This window comes from Stereum hirsutum (genome assembly GCF_000264905.1).
Source record: "Stereum hirsutum FP-91666 SS1 unplaced genomic scaffold STEHIscaffold_2, whole genome shotgun sequence".
NCBI classification, from domain to species: Eukaryota; Fungi; Basidiomycota; class Agaricomycetes; order Russulales; family Stereaceae; genus Stereum; species Stereum hirsutum.
Genome location: NW_006763132.1, coordinates 922,675 through 940,652, shown reverse-complemented (window position 1 = coordinate 940,652; position 17,978 = coordinate 922,675). Strand labels below are relative to the sequence as shown.

Genomic DNA, 17,978 nt, shown 5'->3' with positions numbered 1-17,978 from the left:
CGAAAACTAGCAGCTGACTTGGATCAGCTTCCATCTTTGACGAATTGAACACTGCCCTCTGCATTTCGTCGAACTCGGACACAGGCAGACACGAAGTCCACGGATAGTTACGCCTAATGTAAGTAACAAATCTGCACGGCCTGCTTTCGCAGGCTTTCGCCCGTCGGTCTTTGGGTGACTTATGCTCAGCTTTCTAAAGCTCTAGACTTATCTAGACCTCGGACCACGCACACAAGGACCTTGACGAATTCATCCCAGAATCCTATATTTCAAGGAGAACACATTCTCCACAACATCCTTCAAAGTTCCAACCATCAACTCTGAAACATGCCCTCTGATCCACCACCAGCACCTGTACCCATCACCGTCTTCACGGGCTTCCTGGGCGCCGGAAAAACGTCTATCATCCTCTCACTTCTACCACAACTCCCGAAAGGTTACCGTTGTACATTGCTGAAGAATGAGTTCGGAGACATCGAAGGTATGTTTGATACTCCATTAATCTACTTGTTGACTGGTGGACCGACGAAAATCTGGATGCTGGGGCACGAACATGAAGTGGACAGCCAATTAGCGAAACAGAGTAGCCTAGCGTCGGTCAGCGAGATCTTAAACGGATGCATGTAAGCCGAATTATTCTCACCTGTGGTGTATTGAGGGGAATCATTGGGAAGGGATGAGCGAGTCTGAATTGGATGGAAGGACAGGTGTTGTGTGTTGGTTGGACAAATGAAGACCGCATTACTCGAGATCATGGGTATGTCGGAGTTTTGCTTTGTCTTTTGCCTATGCTCCCTTCTAGAACGCATTTCTACTTCGTGGTCTTATACACTTTCCTTTCGGTCGATGACCGATTGGTCATTGATTCTGAATCTGAACTTCTATATCCAGAAACTCAAAACCCTGACCGTATCATCATCGAATGCTCGTGCGTTCTGCCCCTATCCTCTCCACGCACGATGGTCAACTCTGACGTATCAGCATTCATGTCGTCCCTCTATTGCAGCGGATCTGCCTTTCCCGCTACCTTAGCTTTCCAAATCCGCGAACTTGAGCGCGAAACAAACCACGCACTCGCACTTGATGCGATCGTCACGGTCATCGACGCGGAGAACTTCAGAGGATACGAAGATACTAGCATGACTGCTCGCATGCAGGCTCAGTACACTGATGTCATTCTCATCGTGCGTAGGCTAGCCCTCTTTGCCTCTCCATTTATTCTGCCTCTTCTCTGTCCCAGCATTGTGCTCTTCTGTCTCTCTGCGCTTTCCTAACTATTTTCGCTTATCTGGTTATCCCCGTCTTGAAAATTCTCTAGAACAAGTGGGAACATGTATCGGAGCGTGCTCTCGACGAGGTGTTGGATCACCTGAACACTCTGAATGACCTCACGCCCAAGATTAGATGTACGGGTCGCGCCGGCGTTGATCCTTCCCTCATCTTCGGACTAGACTCGAAACTGTTCCTGAAGAATGTCGATGTTAGGAGTGGGGATGGGAAAGATTATTTGCCTTCGGACGCTTCGACTACACACCACGACGAGGTCGAGACTGCGACTGTATGGCGCGGCACAAAGCCTTCCACGATAACTCATGACCATCAACATAACGGCGAGAGCTGTACGTGTAGTTCCTCCGCCGACGCCCACTCACATCAGGCCCCCGAGGTGATATCGCAGGGAACACATTCCCAGCCGGTCGACGAAGTGGTTCTCAAGGACGCTTTGGCTGGATTGTCAAAGGAGACCATCTATCGTGTGAAAGGTTTCGTTCGACTCGACTCTGGCTTCAAAATATTGAACTGGGCGTTTGGGAGGTATGATATGCATGTCTGGGAAGGGGGAAGTGTAGATGGTCAGGAGGAGGTTAATATCAAGTTGACCGTCATGGGCGAGAGGGGTGAAGTGAAGAGAGCAGCGCGAAAGTTCGCCGAGAAGCTAGGGGCGGAGCTATCGAACGTGTAACTTTATTGCACTAAAGTGAGTTAGAGTCGATGTATGTAACCATAGCTCTATAGATGAGTGTAGATGCCAAATGTAGAGTCGAGTATGTCATTCCTACCCAGCTTGTCGTTGTAGAGTACGCCCGTATGTGCTTATTGGTGGCGCGCGCCGAGCGCAGTATCAGAATCCAACGCCTGTTGGGTGAAGATGTTGTTCTGGGTAGTCCGCGCGTTGAATCTGTGTACGTGGATTGATTTCCACCTCAACCCCTCCTTGGAGCATTGTCAGTGCAAACGGCGTTCTCTTCTTCCTTCATTAGAGAACTTCAGCGCCCGGACTGTGGCGTCGTGCCGCGGCGAATTACGTAAATGGAGACAGCGTGTTGGAAATCGGAAACACGTGCACCCAATTGGACAGACAAAATCACATGGGACCGCTCTGAGAAGAGCTCGTTAGCGAGACCGTTCAAGGTGCAAGGCGAGACCGTCCCTGATCTCTTCAAAGCAACAGCCATCTCGTCCATGTCGCCCTAATCTCTACTTCTCTTCCACCCACCCGATGTTCAGATACGTTCTATCATCAGGTCAGTACGAGTCTTGCTCCATTCATAGGTTGCCATGCACTTCTAATCTAAACGATATGCCCACTTCTAGCTTCAGACTATTTCTATCTTCCCATCGACGACGAGCCACAGACGGAGGGTCAAGAGTCGAGCTTGCCACCTCATGCCAGACACATATCTTGGGCATCTGCGGACGATATCCTAGAAGCTCGGGCTCAGGAAGCAGAGTCGCATCGCTCAGCCCATGCCTTCTCCGCAAAGCAAAAGCAGCAACAGGCAGCTATCGCTGAAATTCTCGCACAGTCGGATTTATACAAGATACTTGGCGTCCCTCGTGCGAAAAGTATAGACAAGATGGACCTTCGAAGAGCCTATCTAGCTCGAAGTAAAGCATGCCACCCAGAGTGAGTAAAACTACCGTCAGACTTTGTACTCCCGTTGCCACCGGTCTCCATTCGATTGAGACAGGCATGTCGCTTTCCTGGTGCTGCTCTACGATATATATCGAGAATAATATTGTCTCCATGACCTAACATATTGTCCCCCAGTAAATTTCCTGACAATCCCGAGGCGACTTTGGCGTTTCAAAAGGTTTCCGTTGCATACGATGTTCTTTCTACTCCAGCATCCAAACGTCTCTACGATTCCCATCCAGCAGCGCAAGACTTCTCCAGCGCGGCTAGCACTGGTGCTCATGCCGAAGAGACACTCCGAGGTGTCGTTCTCGGTGTCTTCAACGACTTCCTCGACGGTGATCTTGAAATGATCCATACATTGCTTCGTGAGTCTCGATCCCATGCTTGTCCCAAGCTCGCCCAAAGTGTGACGTGCACTCACCTAATCGTACCTCCGTCACTCCATCTATGACAGGTGCCGTTCAAGACCTCAATCCTGCTCTGAGGTTGGGCGAGGATGGCATCGATTCCATTCTTGTCACGCTTCAAGCACTGCGAGAACGTGTCCTTAGTAAGGTTTCCTCCTTGACGGGCTTGTCTCTGAACTATACCTGTCATTTCACAAGCTCATTCTCACCTGGTAATTGCAGCATGTCGTGCCGTCACGCACGCTCTTGTATCGACCTTATCTCATCTCCTCGAGACCCATGCCGCCCTCGCCCAACATTCGTACTTTGCCATCCGGCCTCGAGCCCGTCTCTCCATTCAACTCGCTCGCATAACCCTCGGACTTCCGTTAGCTCTCGAGACCGCTGTCCGTCAACATCGCCACTCTAGAGCTAGGAGTCGTGCTCGGAGAGGGGCTGCCCGACGACGAGAGCGCAGCAGTCCAACGGAGAGCGAAGACGACAGTGCCAACGAGGATATTGTGGATGACGAGCGAGCAGAGCGAGAAAGGGAGCGGGAGGAGTTCGGGAGAATATTTCCCAGACGAGTGCTTGTTTTGATTGAAGCACTCGTGGTCGTCCTCGAGCGCATGGAGGGCGTCCTCAAATAGGTGCGATTTGTGTTACAGATCTCGCTAGACCCCAGCTTGTGACCCCTCTCCTTCTCCCTCCTTCAACTCTCCTCAGCCTAGGCCCGAATATCTCTGCTTTCTCGTTTCCGACGATCTGGTCGCCCTCTTTTCGATACCTGCTTGGGATCAACGGAGGTTGTGAGCACTAACGTCGTTGCTCTATCTATGCTCATTGTCCGCTAGTTCTCCCCGCTTTTATTCCTATCTCTATCATCTGTATCATCCATATGGTTTCGTCTTTACCTATGTCCCCATCAACGTCGCATACCAGTTTTGCTATCCTACTCTACATACAATTTAAACCACGCCATCAATATCCTTCCCTTCACTCTTTCTCCCCCTTTACCCGTGCACTCCGCGGGGATACATGTACAATTCCTTTTCTCCCGCTCATCATTTTCAGTGGTGCGGGTGGTTCTGATCTTTTCTTACCTACATTATTAGACATCGCAAGTGGTTACATAGATAGATAGACCAGCGGACAGTTGCTGGTACTACCGAGCTAACCGTCGTTGGGTGACTTCACTGTATCGGATCCCTATATGCGTATATATTGTACATGAATTTATTATAAACCAAAGTGTTTTCGCAAATCACGAATCTCAGGTTGAACGCCCGAGCGGGTGACTTCCTACTTTTGCTGGGTACAAGCGTTGTGGCGGAGCCAACCAGCCGGTTTGTGTAATGACTGAGACATGTTTTTGTGGCCTTTCCAAGAGACCATGATGCCAGGGCGATGTTCTGCACTCTTTACCAGCCATTTACCATGCTCGTAAACCCTCCGAGACCCTACGAGATCCTCCGTTATGCTTTTTATCTCGTGTTTTGTTGGCAGGCACCAGAATAGTGTTCTTTAGGCGCGCATCCATCTTTTCATGATCACAACGTCCGCGATGCCGCCGCCGGTCCATTCACGCCGCCTTCGATTTCTTGACCCTGTGAAAGCTGCTTTTAACAGGCCTTGCTCCATCTCATAGCTCAGGCCCATCACTGTGTTTTCGACATGGAGAGCACGAAACAACTACGCGCTAGTCGACTTCCTGGGGAACCTTCGGCTGAGCCGACACCACCCTCAAAGGAGACTGTGGTTGAACAGCGCGTCGCCGACCAAACTTACATGCGCTCTGCCTTGCATAATGCCTCGGAGAAACCTCACCATGACTCTACGCAGACAAGAGTGATTCAACAAAGAAAACGGAGTTTCTTCCAGCATATACTTTTCTTGGTCGTGTTGCTTCTCTTCTGTCTACTCATCAACTATGCTCTCACTTGGATCTTCTGGTTCACTCTCGGTAATTCATCTGACTGGCAAAGTACGCATCGTTACGACATGATGCCTCCTTCACCTGGGTCAAACCCGCGTCCAGACGGGTACTTGGCGGGATATAGTGAACCGCAGGAGTACGAGGAGCTTGAGGGTGACCTCTGTCCTCAGACCGGTGCTATCCAGCCTGTTCAGCACCGGAGTGTCGCGCTGGCTCTAGATGGCGTTCTTCTCAAGGACGAGCATAGGATGTGGGCTTACTTGAATCTTATGGGTGCCATCAGAATCCCGTGCGTGAACCTTTGGTTTTATCTCCGTTGGGAGGTTATGTCTTGTGCGAAGAGTATGCGTTGACCGGTTGTCAGTGACGACAGAACGGAGACGTTTGTCGATCTTGGGACTCGAGAAGAACCTAGATGGTACGGCCTCCTCGAATTGCGCCGGTACATACAAGAAAGGTTCCCTCTAATGTAAGCGATAGGCGATATTTTCCGACTTGGTCGAGTATTCAAATTTTGGCCTAAACAGCAATACGACACTCAAAAACACGACACTGAACAAATCCGCTCTGATGTATGAGTGGGCAGGTTCCGATACGTCACTGAAGCCCATTGTTCTTACGGTTCACCGAGGTCAGCACCTTGCGATCAACGCCTTGACACTCACACTAAATACACGTTCTATACCTAGATACTGTCCCTGTGGACCGCGAAACACTAGCAGATTGGATATATCCACCGTTTTCTGGACATTTTGACGGTAGGACTCAGGCTATCTCTCATCCTTGCTGTGCTGACCCGTGGCCTTTTTCAGGAGAGTGGATATGGGGACACGGAGCTATAGGCTTCAAATCCAACCTGATTGCTAAATTGTGCGTAACATTCGACGAAGTTCGGGAATGTAATGTAGGGAGTCGCTGACCGACTTTGTGCAAGAAAGAACAGCAATAGAATTGCTCTTGCAGCAGGGGTTCACGCCGGAGCGAACAGTCATCCTCGCCTTTCATATGGATGAAGAAGGAGGCAAAATTATGGTCAGAAATGCCGCTCATTATCTCACAATTCGTGCTCAGCCTGACGCAACCGTCACCACCAGGACGGGCCCGCCATTCGTGACTATCTATTAGGTCAATATGGAGCGGATGGGATCGCTATGTTAGTCGATAAAGGCAGTCAGTATCAAACCTTTCGTAGATGCTATATCACTCACCCAACATTCGAATACAGCACAGTTCGACCAAAAAAGAGACCTTCTGATTGCTAAAGTTGGTGTATCCGAAATAGGGTGCATGAACGTTCTCCATGGTCCGTGGAAACTATTGGCGGGCACGATAGCTGCAACTTTGAAGACAACCTTGAGTGGAGCATATGAAGAGAAGAAGGTTGTGATCCGGCCAGAATTGGTTTTAGGTATGTGATACGCATGTACATGATATTCTTGTGCCGAATGCCCTACTTTCCGTAGGATCAACAGGTCCTTTTGATGTTTCTGTCTCTGATGCCTTGTCATGTTGCAACTGAAATTGTGTGCAGATACCAGCTACTATTGGAATGTAACCCGCTACATTCACCGCTATAACCATGTACCGGAAGTCGGAGCTACGCAAGGCGAGCATGGTCTCAATGAAGGTCTGTCAGGTATTCTCCATCATCCCCTCAAATGATGCACTAAGCACAGTCCTTGACATCGTTTGGCGGAGATAGCGATACGCGCAGACGCATACCTTGAGATGATACGGTTCGTTGCCCGTCTAGTCTTGAATGTAGACGAGACGGAGCTCTTGAAGGAAGTAGATGCGAGGTAGGGCTGCATTACGCCACATAAGCTTTCTTGCCATCCGCTCTTGATTTCATGTCTTGAGATTGCTCCAGGAATATTCGATTGTACCCGCACTAAATTATATACATACGTCAAAGATACTTCTTGAGGAACTCGACGCTCTTCTTGAACGCTCCCTCCTTCCCTGCCTTGACAACAGGATCGCTCTATGCATCGACGTCACGTCAGTGAACTGGCGTAGAAATACGCAAATATAGGTTAGAAACTCACTATGTCGCCCCTGACAGCAAAGCCATGCGAACACCCTTCCCAATGCGCCCTCTCGTACCCGGGCTCAAACTTCTCGCCCAACAGCCTGTCTGCAGCTTCGATTTTCTCCGACGTGAACATGGGATCGTGCGTGCACGAATTGATGAGCAGCGCCGCTTTCGAGATTTGGGCATATTTCTGGTGATACAAGTAGGGTAAGCCGAACACTGTCAGTGACCAATTTCTGCAGCGTGCGCAGAGGATATGACCAAGTGGCAGTACCTCGAGATCTTCGATTTGAAGCTGGGAAGGGTGAGCAGTTATGGAGACGGCAATTTTGTTCTCGAAAGCGAGGTTGAACACGAAGCGAGCTACCATAAGCAAAGGTCACCGGAAGTCTTATGTCAGAAACTCGTCAGCAGGTGATAAGATATCAAAACAGGCGAACCTCCGAAGCAGTATCCTGTAGCAGCAAACTTCGTTACGCCCTGAGCTGTGAGAGCCTGCATGAGGCTCTCGAGAATCGGCATGATCTCCTTGGCTGTGTGTTTCGATGCCCAGGCGCGAAGATCCCACCCGGACTGGATATTCAGAGAATACGAAAACGCGGGCAATGGAAGTGAGATTTATGATAAGGGCACGACGGGAAAAGAGTACAAACACCAGGCGTTAATGCATCAGCGGGAGCAGCATCTCCAGCGAAGATGTCGGGGAAGTAAACCTTCACTCCGTTCTTGGCATATGCATCTGCCAACAGCTATATGTGCAATAAGATTATTGGGACAGGAGGGGACCGAATCAGTGCCCTTGCGGCGAACAGGTGAAACGAAGAGATGACACTTACAAGGTTGTTGTTTAACTCCTGACCAAAGATGTCTGGGATATAGATGAGAGCCTTATCCTTGGCGTAGTCGCCGGAAGGTGTGGCGACGTAGGTTTTTATGCCTCCGACCGTTTCGTATGTACCTAGAAGAGCGTAGAGAAGCAGTCATACGAACAACGTCTGTTGGTTAGAGTGTAATCCAAGCGAGATCAAAAGTCGGACAGACATACCGGTTGTAGCACCCTCGTGGCGAACACCTAGGTTAAAGTTGTAGAACGTGAGCAATTCGAGATCAGAGCTCCTTCCAGGGCTCTAAACAGACCTTCAACGCAGTTCTGGCAGAAGCTCATGATCAAATGTAAGGTCGGGTGGAATCAACGGAATCGAGAATTGCTTGAAGGCTGGGATGTGGGAAGATCTGGAGGAATGGCTTGTAGATGGCGAGCATGCACGATCCTCCTAAATATCACAGGAATGCCATATTGATAGTGATTGATGGATCGTCCATGGGTCAATTGGGCAGTCCTGCTATCAACGAACTGCAGCGGAAGCCACGTGGATCGATGGAGGCGTGTGGGTCAAGTTGGTCAGAGCATCCACCGAAGCATCGCACACCCACTGGTGTCCCCAGGATACTATCGTAAGTCTTGTTGACCTCGTCCTCCTATGTAGTCCACTGCGAGTGTATGGGTACATAGATATCCCATAGAAACAACACTCGCAGCTCAATGAATTGATGGTGAGGAATTGGATCGTCGGACGAGGAGTGGGTCGTCACGACCGTAGTACTCTTCAACTTCGAGAGATGAGAATTTTTCGTCAGCTCAGAAAGACGCGATGTGCGGAGGGCTTTGGTGGGGGGGATCGTGGGTGCGAGTGACTAGAGTGTTCTGACCAAACAAAACGATCGTGTGGAGAAACGGTCAATGCTTGTCAATGCATCATAGGGTTCATATTATCCCGTGCATGTTCATGTCATATCCACTTTCAGTTCGTTCGTTCGTTCGTTCGTTCGGTCTCTTTACATAGAACAAAGAACAAGCCCGAAAATGAGCCCGATAGCACAGAGCACCGTGACTTCTCTAAATAATAGCGAGATGCCAGTGAGACAACAGTGAGACGGACGCAGTCGATCTTTCTTTCAGTGAACGAGTTTCAAACCACTCGTAAAGACCATATCGCACATATGCACGAACCTACCATGGTGCGATAGACCGCATACATGCTGCACAGGAGATGGAAGTCAGGACACCGGGCGTCAATCCAAAATTTTCTCTGCCACCGCCGACCTCCCGACCTCCTCCGATCTCGGAAACACTCGGACTACTATTCCACCTGGTCCGTGCGCAAGCCATCTGCGTCCGTCCCTCCTCCTCCTCCTCCCACTTAATGCATAAACAAAGTGATCACACGAACACAGTCGCAGACTATCACATTCATTGATTGTTTTATGTACCGTATATAAGTAACCGGCGTAGAAGTACAAAACGACGAGACTCGGACAAGCGGAGTATTTACTATTCATAAAGGATCACGCCTCTTTGCCAGTGAATCCAATGACGGGTTGAAAATGAAAAGCCACTCATGAACATAGCTCACGGACACGATTATCAAGAACGGGGCCGATCAAGCAAAGAGAGGGGGCGGACCGAACGAACAAAACGACTACGATACGATATATGTACACACAAGAAAATCTGAGGAACGAAGACGAAACGAAACCAACGCAAAAAGGACACACGCACAGGACGAACGAGCGAACGAGCGGGCATAAGCGTGAAGGATAATAAGAGCACACACACAGGCGCGTGAATATTCGAGCGACGTGACGACATAACGAAACGTGAAGAGAGAAGCCAAAAACCGAAGTTCAGCTTCTCGTCCCCTCCACCACCAAGAAACATTCAACTTCAACTTTCACATACCACATACCACACCCACATTCCTTTTTTCCCTCTTCTCATCTCCTGCACGCATACACCTCCTCAAGCCCCCGGCTGCCCCATCGGCGTAAACGGCGCCCCCCCACTCCACATATGCACCGACATATTCCCCGAATGCGAATGATGGCTCATACTCACATCCTTCTCCTCCAGCATATAACTCTCCTGGCTCGGCGCGCCCCACTGTCCCGTCCCCTGCTGCGCCGCCGCCTGCGCCAATATCTGCGTATAATCCCCGCCCCCTCCTCCATTCCCTCCCACAGGCGTCCCGTTGCTCGCTCCCCCATTCGCGGCTCCACCTCCGCCCGCACCAACTTGCCCAGGAGCGCCCCCCCTCGCACCGCCCGGTCCTGCAGCCCCAGGTCCCGGTGTGCCCCCATCGGGAACGACAGTCGATTCCGGGAAGAATGGATAAAACAAGCCCGCAGGCACCTCCGCCAACTTCTGATCAGCCCCAACCGGTGTGCTCACCCCCGTATGCTGCCCTCCTCCTCCTCCACCAGGCCCACCACCGCCTCTCGTCGCCCCCGGACTATTCGTCATCGCCGAGCTAGAGTGCGGTGTCCCAGGACCGGTCGTATAACCCCCCGAACCAGGATACGCATTCGACATCTTCGGCGTCGTCTGATGTCCTCCCGGACCTCCATGCCCATGCGCGCCATGCGATCCATGATGCAGACTCCCAACGGAAGAGCTCGACGACGAGACTGAGCCGACGCCCTCTGTCTCCCAGTCGAGTTCGGGCATGAGTACGGGGTGTGAGGTCGGTCCGACGAGGCGGAGGTTCACGTCGAGTACTTTTTCAGCGAGTCGGGCGATGAGCGGATGTCCGCCGTTCAGGTCTTTGCGTTCCCAGCGCCAGCGGAAGGAGGGGAGCATGTCGAGCGCCATCCAGACGTCTTCGAGAGCGACTTGGCGCTCGAGGTTGTTGCAGTGCGACATGTGGCCGTAGAGGATGACCATGGCGGCAATGTGGAGTGGGATGGGAGAGACGAAGAAGGCGATGTCGGGGAAGCGGATGAGCTGGTAGTGGACGATGATGATGTTGTGGGACACGACGATCGCTACAAAAAAAATCAAAAAAGTGAGAAACAAATAACAAGACTGAATGAGTAAAAAAACAATCCTCACCATCGACCAAAGCCTTGTGCCTCTGAGCATATTCCAACTCCTTGCTACTGAACAGCGCCCTCAACAACAAAATCCTCGAAATCCCAATCTTCAACAACGTCAAGCCCTGGTCCTCATTAATCTCCTGCACGAGCTTATACCTCTTCTCAAGCGGCCAATCCTGCGTCCCCCCAAAGAACCACTTATACCCCTCAGGGAGCCTATTCCTAAACTCGACCATCCCCTTCACGATCCTCGTCGCATGGCGCATGATCGTGTCCGCCGACTGCCTCGTCGGCGTATAAAGCGAATTAATAATATCCGCCTGAATCTCCGCGATCTCATGCTGCAGTATGAAATGTTCCGAGACATCGGGGCGCGACGATTTAGGACGGGACGGGTGCGGCGTGCTCGTATCGCCCGGTGCGATTCCAAGCGGACGTCCGAGGAGAATCGACGTCCCGCGGTCGTGCATGAGCACGATCCCCCAGAGTCGGATCCGGAGCTGACACTCCTGCGGGTCGAAGACTTCTTGAGTGGTCGGGTCATGGTTCAGGCCGAGCTCGATGCCCAATCTGACGAGACTACCGACGAGGCGCCAGAGGGTGCGGCCTTGACGCTGAAAATAGCGTGACGAATGGTAGATTGTCAGTTCGCGGATGATCGGAGGAACGGAACGAGGAACGAGCGGCGTGAGAGGGGACTGAGACTGAGAGAAAAAAAGCGTCCGAGGACTGACCTCGGTGTATAGGTACCAATGGAGCAAGATGAGAGCCTGCAAGCTGCTGAGGGTGACCCTGAGCTCGCTCTTCACGACGAGCGCTCTCTCGAAGAACTCCTCGTGCTCGGGCCACTCAGCCGGCATGAGCTTCTTCACGTTCACCGTCGTGGACGTAACTCCGGCCTTGGCGTTCTTTTTCGCCTCCTGGTCCAATCCGGACGCTTTGTGGTTCAGTTCGCTGAGCGTGCCGAGCGCCAATACCAAATAGACCGAGCACACAAAGCCAGGATCGTGCTGGGTTGATTCGCCGGAGTAGAGCTGGTTGAGGGTGTTCTCGAAGTAGTCGCGCATGAAGACCGGGCGGTGGAAGTTGAGCCTGTCAAAGTAGACGTCGAGGATGCGGTTCACCATGTCCCGATCCTTCGGGAGCCAGATCGGCACGGAGTTGCGGGTCTGCGAGGACGGGCTGGAGGGCGCGCCATGCACGCTGTTGCGACGGACAGAGACATGAACCCATTTGGCGGTATCGCGCGGGAGCGAGGACTCGTTCACGTCGCGGTCGCGTCCAGAGATGAGGGCGGAGGAACCGACCGCGATATCTTCCTTATCAAGCGCCTGCGGACCGAGCTTGAGGTCCTGCATGATGGCAGGCGAAACGCCAAAGGTCTTTGCGAGAGCCTGCGGAGGAGCGTGAGTCGGGTCAGCCACGAAAGACTGGAAGGAGGGAAGATGGACAGGTTTCTCCCATGAAGAAGAGCGTACCTGATCGGTGGTCATGTCGTTCAAGTTGGGGTCTTGGCCAACGATTTCGGGGTTGCCGGTGGACGCAGCGCGGGGTCGGCCTCCTGGCGTGGTCGGAGGAGGCATCTGCTGCTGCTGAGGGGTGCCGGGTGGCGGCATCATGTGAGGTGGCGGGAGAGGGGCGGGATGCTGGAAGGCGGGAGGAAGCATGTGGGGAGGGTAGGGGCCTGCCATGGCCATGTGTGGCGGGGGCGGGTAGGGCGATCCTGGGGGCGGGTAGTAGCCATGGGGCATACCAGGATAACCAGGAGGCATCATGGGCTGCCCAGGTGGGCCGAATGGATAGCCTTTGGGAGGTGCACCTGGATGAACGGCGATGGTGTTAGATCTGGATGGATGACGCAAAAAATGGGGGCATACCGGGACCATTGAACTGGAAAGCTGCAGACATGGCTGGGCCTGCGTTGTCGACGTCGATGCCCTCTCTGCTGCAGAGGTCGTCGAGGTTGTCGAGATGGAAGTTGGGGATGTGACGCTTAAGTAGTGCATCGCACTGAGCGATTTGGCGCTCGAGGTGTTCGGTGTGCCCTCTTGGGGTGAGGGTCTGCCGATGCCTGTCTTCCTGGTGGCAGGGCGTGCCAGCGGCAGCACAGGCAGAGCATCTTGGGTGTTTGGAGTCGCACTGAGCTCATTGCGACGGTTAGCACGAAAGAAAGAAGGGAAGTTGCCGACGGTGTCGCCCGGCGGGACTTGCCTTGATTTTCTTGCTCCTGCAGCGAGCGCAGGCCTCATGAGAGCGCCTCAGGCGACGTGGTTCGGCGGGCGAGGAGGGCTCGCCGTTCGCGTCGTTCTTCTTGCGCTTTCTGGACGGCTGGGCGGCGGACGGGGGGGACTGCTGGGCGCCGTTGATGACGGCGTGGGCGTGGTCTGGTGGCGGCGGCGGGCCCTGGAGCTGGTGGGAGAGCTGCTGCTGCTGCTGGACGTCCATCGGCTGCTGCTCGTCGCTGTTTGGGTTGGAGGGAAGGACGCGCATATGTATCACAGACGAGCGCTGAAGGCGTGTCCGCTGCTGTTCGACCCAACCTCCTCTTCCTTTGTTCGTCACGCGTCACACCGTCACACCCGCCGGGCCTGCCGGACTCAGCCTCATCGCACCACAACACCGCTCGGCCCACTCCCAACCACATCAGTCCACTGCCATGGCCCGCTCGCCGTCCCTCCACACGAACAACTCGCAGTACACCCTCGCCACCGTCAACGACGATGAGCGCGCCTCCCTCCTCTCGCCCTCCTTCGCCCGCAGCCGCGACTCGTACGGCGCCGCACCCCTCACCCACACCGCGCCCCACAACTCCCGCCGACTGATCTTCAATGCCGCGCTCAAGATGGGCCTCATCTTCACCCTCAGCACCGCCGTCCTCGGAGGTGTGCTCTGGCTAGCACTCCCCACCCTCGAAGAGTTCGTCGCCCTCTCACTCTGCTGCACTGACCCCGTGCTCATTTCACATTTATTCATATCCAGAGACGATCGGCCAATGCTCCGCATCCCAAAGTCGTTCGCGCAGCTGCAGGACCTGAACCAGCTCCTGAAGAAGTACAGAGACATCTACCCGTACCGCATCGTCGTCTGCTATGTCATCACATATCTCTTGTCCGTCCTTTCCCCGATCCACTCCACAACATCCCGTAGCTAACCCGGCCCTAACCACGCACAGCCTCCAAGCCTTCTCCCTCCCGGGCTCAATGTACCTCTCCATCCTCGGCGGTGCCGTCTGGGGCGTCGCACGCGCCCTACCCCTCGCCTGCGCCTGCGTCGCATCCGGCGCCACCCTCTGCTACGCCATCTCCGCCGCCCTCGGCCCCGCCCTACTCACCCTCCCCAAGTTCCAGTCCAGACTCGACAAATGGTCCGAAAAGATCCAAGCCCAGCGCGCCAACATCATTCCCTTCCTCATCGTCCTCCGCATCGCCCCTCTGCCCCCACACTGGGTCGTCAACGTCATCTGCCCCCACGTCGGGATCGGCATCGTTCCCTTCTGGATCTCCACCTTCCTCGGTATTTTTGGTGTTACTGTGATTCACACCACCATCGGAGGCGGGCTCGACGAGATGACGAGCGCGGACGACTTTCATCTTATCTCGTGGAAGAACTTTTTTGGGCTCGCGGCGGTCGTCGTCGGCGTCATGATCCCTGTCGGCATCCGCTACGTCTTCAGTCGCGAAACGGCCGCCATCTCGAATGTGGAACAGGTCGATGCGGCCGCAGACGCCGCCGCCGGTGCAGTCGAAGGAGACGTCATTTTGGCACAGGGGCCGCAGGGGCCACCTAAGGGCAAGGCGAACGTTAACGGTGGCGTGCCTACGGGCCAGCTCGTCGTTTTGTCCGATGAAGAGACGGATATGGATTTCCTTGGGGACTCGGACTCGGATAGCGAGGATGGAGATGTGATACTTGAGGCTGGACCGGCATTGATCACGAAGCCGAAGGACGAGTCGAATGTACATGTACAGACGACACAACCGAGGGCTTCGTCGAGCTCACCTCCGACGGTGCACGAGCACGACCTTCTGCAATAGAATCTTTTCTTCGACTCAGCATTCACTCTTTGTATCGTATCGTCAATCAAACACACAAACATGTAGTCCACCGGTCACCGCTCCGTCGCCTCGTCATTCGCTATCGATTCTCATACAAACAATCGGACATCATCTCCATCGTCTTGACGACACCCATTCTTTCATTCCGTTCCGCCGTCATCATATCGCTTTTTCGTTCCTTCCTTCAATTGTACAATCTGCTCTTTCTTTTTTGTGACATGGGTTTGTATGCATGCATGTATTCTTATCGTTCAACGTTCAACGTTCACTAGCCGCTTGCCTGCCTTATGTCCTGCGCGCGCGTGTGTGTGACGCACGTTCTCATGAGCATTTGGATTCGGTGTGGCGCCTGTCTTTTCTTTTTCTTTTTCTTTTTTGTCGCTACCGTTCTTTCACGCTTTGTTCTTATTGGATGGCTGCTCGTGAGTTGTTTATCGTGCTCTTTTATACTTCATACTTCACACTTCATACTTCATAGTCGCACGGGGACTCGTGGTATTATACTGTTTGGCGTTTGGCGTTCATCGTTCATTCCTGAATCCTGCTCGCCGTTTTCCCATTGACATAAATCGTCATTCCATCGAGGTGCTACATACATACGTATAATAATTTTCTTCTTCTTTTCTTTTTGATGTACTGACTAACCAGAAGAGAAGAGAACAGACTAGTCCTTCGGATTCGGAGAATATAGATGTTGTTTCTATCCTCAGGCTGGCTTGGTTGGTCCTTTGCTGAGTACTGAGTCCTCGGGACTTGCACATCTCTGGGCGCTCGATTCACGTCCAGGGATGATTCGGAGGTATGGATCGTACGGGTGTCGGTGATAGCACTGGCATTCCGACATCCGAGCACTTGAAGGACTCTAGGATCTAACAGATCTCCGTATGTCTCCCTAGAGGCATCCGACATTCGACCACTTAAACCACTCTTCCCAGTCTGCTCCGTAAGCTCTAGTGTGGCTCGTGGGCGCTTGCCAGTGGGTGGGTTTTTAAATAATTGGCCTGAAAGCTTCGAGTCCGCGGAGTGTCGAGGTGAGGTGTTGTGCTTGCTAGTGTCTTCCGAGCTATACCACTACTCATGATGTACCGGATTCTGAAGTCGTGGTTCATGGGCGTCTGCGAATGATTATGGGGGCTCGAGGACAAACTTGAAGCTCTTCATGAGTCTACAGTTGAACGTTGAACTCCCTAGAGCTGCCTAGCATTCGACCTATTTGTGTAACTGTTTAACTTGTCTCCAAAAGTTCTAGTCCGACTCACGAGCGCTTCGTTGCTTTTTAATTGACCTTCAAAGCTTCGAGCTTCGAGTCCGCGGAGTGTTGGGGTGTTGGGGTGTTGAGGTGTCGAGGTGAGGTGTTGTGCTTTTCTTCCAAGCTAGGCTATGATGCGTGATGTGGCGTCTGGAGGTAGTAAGTAGGTTCCTAAGATGCGTTTGGTCACGGTGTCATGACTCGGAATCACTGATCAGTGTACGAGTATGGTATGGCGTAGTGTGGTACGGTTATAAGGTCTCGAGGCCGAGGTACCTATCATTATGATGCGGATGTGCAGTACACACGGCTTCAAGTTGCCAGTCGTGTAGATCTGTTGTCCTCTCGCTGTTGGGAGACGTCCGTCTTTCCGTCTTGGAGGTCACGTAGCCCGAGCTGGGAACGTGTCATGTCTCGTTGATCGACACGGTATTGTTTTCGACCGAGGACCGAGGTGCGTCACGCATGTATCGATGTCCCGAAGTGTCCTCTGGATCTCCGTGATGAAGAACAATGAACAATGGGCGTCATTGACATCCGAGGACTCGAGGAGGAGGTTCGAATTCTGATTCGGACTTCCGAGCAACAGGCCTATCATAGGGATCGCTGCTAGTACTAATTTAAAAAGTTGTCTTCTTGCGTTGCTTGCAAGTGCTAATACTTATGGAGCAGTTAGTATTGTCAGCGTCAGTGTTTCTTAATGAAAAGTGAATGACAATGACGCACCCAAGACGCAGACGCACCGCACTTACGCCGAGGACTAATCACTGGTTCTCCCGGAGGTGTGGTGAATGTTACTGGACAGTTACTAGACACTAAGACAGACCTCAATCTGGACGGCGACGTGACTTCAGCTCGGAGTGGCCCGGGTACTCCCGGGTATGACACTACGTGTACCTGAGTCTCACGGGGTATGTGGCACTCACGTCTTGCAGGCAGAGCACACGCATACGATCCCTAACTTGGAGAATGAGTTCGGAGTGGAGTATAAGCAATACCAACAATTACAACATCGCGGAACCCTTTCAACCAACCTAGGAGCCTCCGAGTCCATCTCATAAGTTGATACGACTGTGCCAACTGCACCATGCCTACTACCCCTGACTAACATGGGTACATCTCATGTACCGGTCAAGATGGACGGTGAGCCTACGGACACCATAAGTAAGTGTCCATTCATAAGACTCGAGAGCACCAGAATAAATACGCACCTATCGGGGCGGATATCCATCGTCGTGAAGGATCCGGGCCACACGATGCGGTATGGAGAGGGTAGATCTTCTTCTGCGAAGGTCTACTCAGAGGTAGTATCAAGAAGAAGTTCAAAATAAGCAATGATCCAGGAATGTGTGTAACGACAACCTTCCCTCATGAGAATATGCCAGTGAACCGGTTTGGGGGATAAACAATGTGTGGAGCATCTACGCACCATTCGCGAAGGGTGTAAATTGCGATACCCTACATATGTCTTTCCCACCAGGAGTCTTTCCCAAAGGTCGGTGTTGGGGATGGATAATGCCATGT

The 17,978-nt window shown here is 52.7% G+C and overlaps 5 protein-coding genes across 5 annotated transcripts; 3 read left to right on the top strand and 2 right to left on the bottom strand.

The window, feature by feature from the left end:
* Nucleotides 1-51: 51 nt before the first annotated feature.
* Nucleotides 52-1,963, top strand: STEHIDRAFT_90684 (cobW-domain-containing protein; the record flags this gene model as incomplete). Its single annotated transcript, XM_007299546.1, has 8 exons — nt 52-118; nt 200-481; nt 560-623; nt 708-757; nt 892-928; nt 1,007-1,184; nt 1,319-1,558; nt 1,679-1,963. Exons 2-8 carry the CDS (start codon nt 328-330, stop codon nt 1,961-1,963), a joined length of 1,008 nt encoding a protein of 335 aa, XP_007299608.1. The 5' UTR covers nt 52-118; nt 200-327.
* Nucleotides 1,964-2,392: 429 nt separating this feature from the next.
* Nucleotides 2,393-4,313, top strand: STEHIDRAFT_72451 (DnaJ-domain-containing protein). Its single transcript, XM_007299368.1, has 5 exons — nt 2,393-2,525; nt 2,596-2,908; nt 3,053-3,285; nt 3,375-3,470; nt 3,550-4,313. Exons 1-5 carry the CDS (start codon nt 2,501-2,503, stop codon nt 3,954-3,956), a joined length of 1,074 nt encoding a protein of 357 aa, XP_007299430.1. The 5' UTR covers nt 2,393-2,500; the 3' UTR covers nt 3,957-4,313.
* Nucleotides 4,314-4,969: 656 nt separating this feature from the next.
* Nucleotides 4,970-7,045, top strand: STEHIDRAFT_165314 (Zn-dependent exopeptidase; the record flags this gene model as incomplete). Its single annotated transcript, XM_007299663.1, has 10 exons — nt 4,970-5,531; nt 5,616-5,711; nt 5,770-5,873; nt 5,932-6,000; nt 6,055-6,112; nt 6,181-6,274; nt 6,337-6,412; nt 6,468-6,650; nt 6,774-6,869; nt 6,945-7,045. Exons 1-10 carry the CDS (start codon nt 4,981-4,983, stop codon nt 7,043-7,045), a joined length of 1,428 nt encoding a protein of 475 aa, XP_007299725.1. The 5' UTR covers nt 4,970-4,980.
* Nucleotides 7,046-7,088: 43 nt separating this feature from the next.
* STEHIDRAFT_118060 (chlorocatechol-degradation protein) lies at nt 7,089-8,487 on the bottom strand. Its single transcript, XM_007299662.1, has 8 exons — nt 8,415-8,487; nt 8,323-8,349; nt 8,114-8,235; nt 7,931-8,026; nt 7,718-7,850; nt 7,552-7,640; nt 7,291-7,467; nt 7,089-7,226 (listed from the first exon to the last, which is right to left on the bottom strand). Exons 1-8 carry the CDS (start codon nt 8,440-8,442, stop codon nt 7,152-7,154), a joined length of 747 nt encoding a protein of 248 aa, XP_007299724.1. The 5' UTR covers nt 8,443-8,487; the 3' UTR covers nt 7,089-7,151.
* Nucleotides 8,488-9,516: 1,029 nt separating this feature from the next.
* On the bottom strand, nt 9,517-15,908 carry STEHIDRAFT_118059 (uncharacterized protein). The gene is made up of 8 exons (XM_007299661.1): nt 14,323-15,908; nt 14,130-14,258; nt 13,362-14,066; nt 13,028-13,289; nt 12,629-12,969; nt 11,885-12,544; nt 11,167-11,764; nt 9,517-11,099 (listed from the first exon to the last, which is right to left on the bottom strand). The coding sequence occupies exons 3-8, from the start codon at nt 13,638-13,640 to the stop codon at nt 10,078-10,080; spliced, it is 3,162 nt and encodes a 1,053-aa protein (XP_007299723.1). The 5' UTR covers nt 13,641-14,066; nt 14,130-14,258; nt 14,323-15,908; the 3' UTR covers nt 9,517-10,077.
* Between the last annotated feature and the right edge of the window lie 2,070 nt (nt 15,909-17,978).

Bases quoted from the DNA above. Each gene is read 5' to 3' on its own strand.
- STEHIDRAFT_72451 (XM_007299368.1), top strand. From the start codon at position 2,501: ATGTTCAGATACGTTCTATCATCAG. The intron at 2,909-3,052 runs GTGAGTAAAACT...ATTGTCCCCCAG, and splicing joins AGTAAAGCATGCCACCCAGA to TAAATTTCCTGACAATCCCG. The intron at 3,286-3,374 runs GTGAGTCTCGAT...CATCTATGACAG, and splicing joins AATGATCCATACATTGCTTC to GTGCCGTTCAAGACCTCAAT.
- STEHIDRAFT_118060 (XM_007299662.1), bottom strand. From the start codon at position 8,442: ATGAGCTTCTGCCAGAACTGCGTTGAAG. The intron at 8,236-8,322 runs GTATGTCTGTCC...ACGCTCTTCTAG, and splicing joins CCACGAGGGTGCTACAACCG to GTACATACGAAACGGTCGGA. The intron at 7,468-7,551 runs GTACTGCCACTT...TTGTATCACCAG, and splicing joins TTCAAATCGAAGATCTCGAG to AAATATGCCCAAATCTCGAA.
- STEHIDRAFT_118059 (XM_007299661.1), bottom strand. From the start codon at position 13,640: ATGCGCGTCCTTCCCTCCAACCCAAACAGCGACGAGCAGCAGCCGATG. The intron at 13,290-13,361 runs GCAAGTCCCGCC...CAATGAGCTCAG, and splicing joins GCAGGAGCAAGAAAATCAAG to TGCGACTCCAAACACCCAAG. The intron at 11,100-11,166 runs GTGAGGATTGTT...TTTTTTTTGTAG, and splicing joins GCACAAGGCTTTGGTCGATG to CGATCGTCGTGTCCCACAAC.